Source organism: Echinops telfairi, unplaced genomic scaffold, assembly GCF_000313985.2.
Source record: "Echinops telfairi isolate 266 unplaced genomic scaffold, ASM31398v2 ScPeMD7_655;HRSCAF=1070, whole genome shotgun sequence".
Taxonomy (NCBI): Eukaryota; Metazoa; Chordata; class Mammalia; order Afrosoricida; family Tenrecidae; genus Echinops; species Echinops telfairi.
The window spans coordinates 21,527,071-21,532,950 of NW_022104553.1; the positions used below are offsets into that span (position 1 = coordinate 21,527,071).

General features: G+C 64.1%; 1 protein-coding gene across 2 annotated transcripts in view; it reads right to left on the bottom strand.

Annotated features, from left to right (window-relative positions):
• Positions 1-6: 6 nt before the first annotated feature.
• The window catches only part of AP2A1 (adaptor related protein complex 2 subunit alpha 1), a 23,919-nt gene continuing 18,045 nt past the window's right edge, over positions 7-5,880 (bottom strand). The window contains exons 9-24 of one of the 2 annotated variants that reach the window (XM_030886251.2): positions 5,504-5,672; positions 5,276-5,413; positions 4,909-5,091; positions 4,682-4,779; positions 3,693-3,924; positions 3,429-3,596; positions 3,171-3,334; positions 2,852-2,911; positions 2,484-2,540; positions 2,314-2,396; positions 1,790-1,879; positions 1,219-1,342; positions 1,008-1,124; positions 830-899; positions 539-673; positions 7-266 (exon numbers count right to left, since the gene is read on the bottom strand). In XM_030886251.2, the coding sequence (XP_030742111.1) occupies positions 189-266; positions 539-673; positions 830-899; positions 1,008-1,124; positions 1,219-1,342; positions 1,790-1,879; positions 2,314-2,396; positions 2,484-2,540; positions 2,852-2,911; positions 3,171-3,334; positions 3,429-3,596; positions 3,693-3,924; positions 4,682-4,779; positions 4,909-5,091; positions 5,276-5,413; positions 5,504-5,672 (1,966 nt within the window). In that variant the 3' untranslated portion in view covers positions 7-188. The remainder of the gene's footprint in view (positions 267-538; positions 674-829; positions 900-1,007; positions 1,125-1,218; positions 1,343-1,789; positions 1,880-2,313; positions 2,397-2,483; positions 2,541-2,851; positions 2,912-3,170; positions 3,335-3,428; positions 3,597-3,692; positions 3,925-4,681; positions 4,780-4,908; positions 5,092-5,275; positions 5,414-5,503; positions 5,673-5,880) is intronic. The other variant, XM_004710445.3, reaches the window with a different exon arrangement.

The window sequence follows — 5,880 nt, forward strand, 5'->3', positions numbered from 1 at the left end:
AGAATGTAAACAGCAGCAGATGAACAAAAATAAAAATACAAAAGGCCGGAGGAAGGTCCCAGGCATCCCCCCACCCTGGGATCTCCCTGTCACCAGTGGAGGTCCCCTGGCTGCCCTACCCACCACAGCGACCTCAGTCCTAGGGGCTGCCAGACGCCGTCCCCATGCCCAGGGGCAGAGTTCGGGGCTCAGAACTGCTGGGCCAGCAGCTCACAGAGGTGGCGGGAGACGGGCTCCTTGCTGGTGCGCAGAGTCAGCCGGTACATCTGGGGAGGGGTGCACGGGAGGCAGGGAATCGGTTGTTAGAGGTGGGGAGACGTAGAGAGGGCCCAGGAGGAAACAGGAAGGGGACGTGGAGGACAGTGCTTCAAAGGGGACATAGGGGACAAGGGGAAGGGATGAGGCCGCGGGCAGGAAGGAGCTGCAGACTGAGCTTGGAGCACAGAGAAGTGTGGGAGCAAGAGGAAGGAAAAGGGGGCGCAGCTCAGGCTGCACACCAGAAAGCAGGGGTCTGAGGGGCAGGGCACTGTGTGCGCACCTGGGCCTGGGCGTTGGGCTCCAGCCGGAGCAAGCAGCCCACCTGCAGGGCCTTAGTCTGGATGATGCCCGCCCCCACGAAGTTCTCAGGGTTGGGGTCCACGTTGTCCAGAAGGGCGGAGCCAAACCCCAGGAGCTGGTACGGGGTGGGGAGGGCCGTCAGTGGAGCCATGCCCCGACAGTGCCGCTTCCCCCAAGCCCCACTTGCCTGCTGGGCAGACTGGAGCTGGCAGCCCTCAGGAGGCCCCCCATCACCAAATCCCAATCCGGGAACCCCAGGGGTGCCCCTCACCTTGGCCTTGGTCACCTCGGCGTCCATGGGGTGGTTGGCTTTGAAGATTTTCTGTGCTTCCTGCTGGGGTCTAGGAGTGCCAAGGGTCCAAGATGTGGTCCCGTGGCTCCAAGCACCCCACCCTAGGCTCCGCCCACCCAGGAAGGGTCAGTGATGGCCCCGCCCCACCGGCCCTCACAGGCTCAGCTGTTTCCAGCGCTGGAAGAAGTCCTGCGCTGCCATCTCAGTCGGCTGGAAGAACTTGTTGATGGTGACTGGGAGCTTCAGGGTGAAGGCTTGGGGGGTGCCCCCGTACCTGGAGATTCGGGGTGCGGGTGGAGAGGGTTCCATCAGGCCCCGCCCCATGCGGCGGAAGCCCCGCCCTCCCGCGGGGCGCAGGCCTCGCTCACCTGAAGCGCACAGACAACAGCGGGGGCGTCAGGAAGTCCCGCAAGCACTCGATGTTGAGCACCTGCTGCACCTGCGCCCCGCCGTCTACCTGCGCTGCCACGCGCTTAGTTTGCACGGCCAGCTGTGGGGTCGGTAGTCAAGGAAGCCAAACACGGGGACTGGGAACGATGGTGCCTCCAACCAATCCCCAGCGAGCCTCTGGCTTTCCCCAGAAACCACCCTTTTCTGTAGAACCCCTCATATGGGAACCCTCTGGCCCAACTTAGGGGGCCCAGTCACAACACTGGTTCCCAAATTTAGCCTACTACCTCCTTTTCAGAAGAATTACTTGGTGCCCCCTCCCGCCAATGAAAACCGTTTGTATTCTAGCCCACAGTCCAGGATCACGGTAGACGTCTGCTTCTGCAGCCCCCTGGATCCTTCCCAGCCCAGCGGTGGGGAGAGAGAAGGGACACCGTGTAGGGATGATGGGAGCTGGGGTTACACTTGGCAGAGGGGGAAGGCACCCTCTGCTCTTGGAGGGAGGGAGAGAGCGGTCTCCTGGCCTGGGGGGTGAGCCTGGCAGGATATGAGTCTGGAGGTCTCCAGGGTGGGCGACAGAGGGCGAGAAGTTCTGGAACTGCACCGAGGTCTTGTTGCCATAGAAGAGATACATGCGGCCTGGGGTGGGGGTAGGGGTGCTCTTTCAAACAGATTCTCCTGCCCAGAGACCCCCATGGTGGGCACTGCCATTTCCCCCTGCCCCGACAGCAGTCTCGGAGATTGCAAAGTCTAGTCAGACTGGTCCACCTTGATGCCATGCATGTGATGGCCTTCCGGGGATATCTCGTCTCCGGGGAGCCCCAAGGCTTTTGGCCCCAGCGAACCTGTTAGCATTTTCCCACCGATCAATTCTAACTGGCAGTGAGACGAGACAAAACAGGTCCTTAGGGCATCTGAGATTGCCAGTCTCTGGGGGGGGCGGTCAGCCTTATTTTCTCCCTCGGCCAGACCAGCCAGGGGGTCAGAATCACAGGCCTCCAGGTTGGTCGCTGCACTTAGCTCACCGCACCACCAGGGCCCAGAGGCACTCCGATACCTCTGCCAGGACATACCCAGGTTCTGCCGGAACTCTGACTTGACCCCAATCTGCAACAGCTGGTTCTCAAACAGGACCCCGTTATTCTTGCACACGAACCTGGGGGGAGGAGGAGGCTCTGGATGTCAGGGTGCCTGTCTGGGCCCTGGCTCATGGGCCTGCCCCCACCCCCACCCCAGGACTCACTTATTCAGTAGCTCATCCGCCTCAGGGATGGGGGGGCCCATGTCCTCTGGACCTAGGCTGGAAGTGGGAGGATTCAGATAGTGGGCCACAAGAGCCTGGGGACCCTCCCTGGGGCTCCAACCCTTTCCTGCCCTGCCTGGTACAAAAACCCGTTGCCACTGAGTGGACCCTGGAATCCACATCCACATAACCAGAGGACCCCGAAATCCTGCTGGCAGTTCTTTCTCATGGCTGTGGGACCTCAGCCCCACCCACCACCACCAGGGTCACTCTGGGGCTCATCAGGAACCCCGCTGACAAGCCTCCGGTTCCCTAGCCCTCCCTGGGGGACACGAGGTCACCACCCGCCCTCGCAGGCCACCCCTTACTCAGCGGCTGGGTCGGCCAGCAGAGCCACGGGGCTCTCGGGGGCAGGCGGCTCCAGCTCGCTGGGCCGTCCATCCCAGAGCAGACAGAGCAGATAGGTGTGGCAGGCAGCCAATCCCAGAGAGGCAGCGAGAGGGCGGAGAGACAGGACAGGAGAGCAGGGCGGAGGGGAGAGAAGGAAGAGCCGCTCAGCACAGGGACAGGACAGAAGAGGGCACCAGGGCAGGCCTGGCCGGCAGAGGCTTGGGGACCAGCCAGTGGGGAGCCGGGCTGGGGCGCAGGCAGAAAAGGGGCTGGCCTGGGGTGCCCGGCGGCAGGTACCTGAGAAAGGCCTCCTCGGGCGTGGGTCCCAGGCTGGGCGCGGCGGCCGGGCCCTCGGAGAAGACATCCACCAGGAGGTTCCCCGCGCCGGTGGGGGCGGCGGGTGCCGCGGGGGGCGGGGCTGCCCGCAGCCCCAGGAGGTCGGCGGACGGCGAGGGCGTCGACTGCGGAGGGACAGCGCTGTCAGCGGCCACCAAGCAGGGCCACAGCGACTGCGGTGGGGGCGGAGATACTCATGGTGGGGAGGGGGCTACTCACCACGGTGCTGGGCGTGGGCTCCACGCCCCCATTGATGTCATTGCTACTGGGGTCCCTGCGGCTGTCATCCAGGGCGCTGGCCGCTCCCGGCCCCTTCTTGCGTTTCAGCTTGGCCAGGATGGAGGACTCGCGTTCGGGGAAGGGCGGCATCTCCTCCAGCACAGTGGCCTGCGGGGAGGCGCGGTCAGGATGTGAGCTGGAGGCGGGGGCCAGGCCAGGAGGGCGGGGCCTGGGATAGGCGGGTGGGCGGGGCCAAGCGCTGACCAGGACATCGGTGCTGGCCACGGAGCTGAGCGTGAGATACTCCACGGCGCGCTGCTGCAGCTCCACGTCGGCGTTGCGCAGCTGGGAGCCGGCACGCAGCACGCCCTGGATGGTGGCCTTCGTCTCGGGGAAGAGGTTGATGAACTTGATGTAGGTGGACAGCAGCAGGGCGCGCGTGGCCACGCTGCACAGGTGGAACTTGGAGTGCAGCAGAGAGAACTGCACTGGGGGGCTGCGGGGCAGAGGGGGGAGGTCAGAGGGCAGCGACATGCTCTCCCCAGCAGGGAGGGGGTCTATGACAGGATTCCCAGCAGCTGAGTTTGTGGAAGTGGACGCTGGAAGTAGACTCCCCCCAAGGCTGCCTCCTGTCTCCTCAGGGGCTTCTGGGTAGACTCCAGCTGCCCACCCTTTGGGTTAGCAGCCGGGTACTTTAACTGTCTGCGCCCCCCAGGGACACCCTGCCTGGCAACATTGCTGCCATTGAATTGAGTCCACTCGAAGGGACCCTTCAGGGCAAAGGAGAACTGCCTCAGGGGTTCCCCGGGTGGTGTGGTGGGTACAGCACTGGGCTGCTCACAAGGTCGCTGGTTCAAACCCATAGCTGTTCCACAGGAGAAAGATGAGGCTGGTGGCTGGTGAGTAAGGATTTACTCAGAAACCCTAAGGCCCCGATGGCAAGGGAGCTTGGGGCTCAATCTTTATGGAAGCTGACTGCCACGTTTCTCCCAGTGCGGTGGCTGGTGGATTTGAACTGCTGACCTTTTGCTTAGCACTTGAGGGCTTAACCACTGTGCTCCCACCACTCCAGCCGGGCCAGGAGAGGGACTGCTATTCTTGAGGCCCCAGGGCCGCAGCCTCCATCCCAGAGCATGTTGGGAGCCTGACTCCCATTCCTCTGACAGGTGTGCTGGGCAGTAGAAAGAATTTCTAGGGGCACACCACCACGGGCTCCGAGACACCTGGGGCACCCCAAGCCCAAGTTGCTTTACCTGGAGCGGGGGTCTCCAGCAATCAGGTTCCCAAACTCCCCAAGGATGTAACCGCCAACCTTCACCATGTTCTCATGACAGGCGGGGGCCTGGAGCGCCTGCGGGAAGGGGCAGGGGACAGAGGAGAGCTGGAGGGCACAAGCCTGCTGAGCGGTGCACCTCAGGGTGCAGGCGAGGTGGAGGCCCCGCCCTGCCCGCACACCTGTCCCTGGGAGGCGGGGGCTCACCTCAAAGACAGTTTTGGCAGCATAGCCCTGGACATCGTCACGGTTGGTGACGATCTGCAGCACGCGGTACCACACCTCCTCGCTCACGTAGTCGCCCGCGATGCGGATGAGGTTGAGGATGGTGTCCACGTACCAGCTGTAGTCCACCGCATACTTCTCAGCCAGGATGGCCACCTTCAGCACCTGCAGGGCATCCACTGGGGCTCAGGGGCAGCACGTACAGCGTCTGGACTCCCCGCTGCCCCCATGAAGAAACCAGGAATCCACGCCCTGCCCCCTGCCCCTCTTGTCTCAGAGCCCCACCCCCTTAATCTCCCAAGTTCAGCTCCAGCTCCTCCTCCGCAGACCCCAGAGCCCCAGGACTCACGATCTCCTCGCGGATGGCGTAGTCGGCCGTCTCCAGGTACCGCAGCATCTCCGACACTATCTGCTTGGAGTTGCTCCGGTCGCACATGGCGTACAGGAGGTCGGCCGCCCGCTGCCGCACACTCACGTCCCGCTCCGTCTGGGGGAGGAGAGCCGGTGGATGCAGGGGCCCTGTGGGCAGGGCGCTTGGGGCCCTGCGGAGCCTGCGGCCCTCTGCCCGGTGGCTCACCTTGAGGGCGTTGATGACAGTGTCGATGTGCGTCTTGACGGCCTCGTGGGAGAACTCGGAGCTGGCCAGCGTGCACATGCTCTCCAGTGCCAGGTAGCGCAGGTTGGTCTCGCGGTGCTGCAGGAACTGGCCCAGCTGGTTGCAGGCGCGGACCAGCAGGTTGGGCTCGCTGCCGGGCAAAGAGGAGCGGGGGGCCGGGTGTAAGGCCAGGGGGATCCCGCCGGTGTCCCTCACGGCCACTCAGGCCACAGGGCCTCCCACCCCATGTCTTCTGGGATCCAGGCGTCCGGCCTGTCCAGGCTCTGCTTCCCAGGAGGCTCTGCTCCAGCCTTAGATGCAATGCTCCGGAGCCCACCCCATCCTCACCGAGGGGTCCC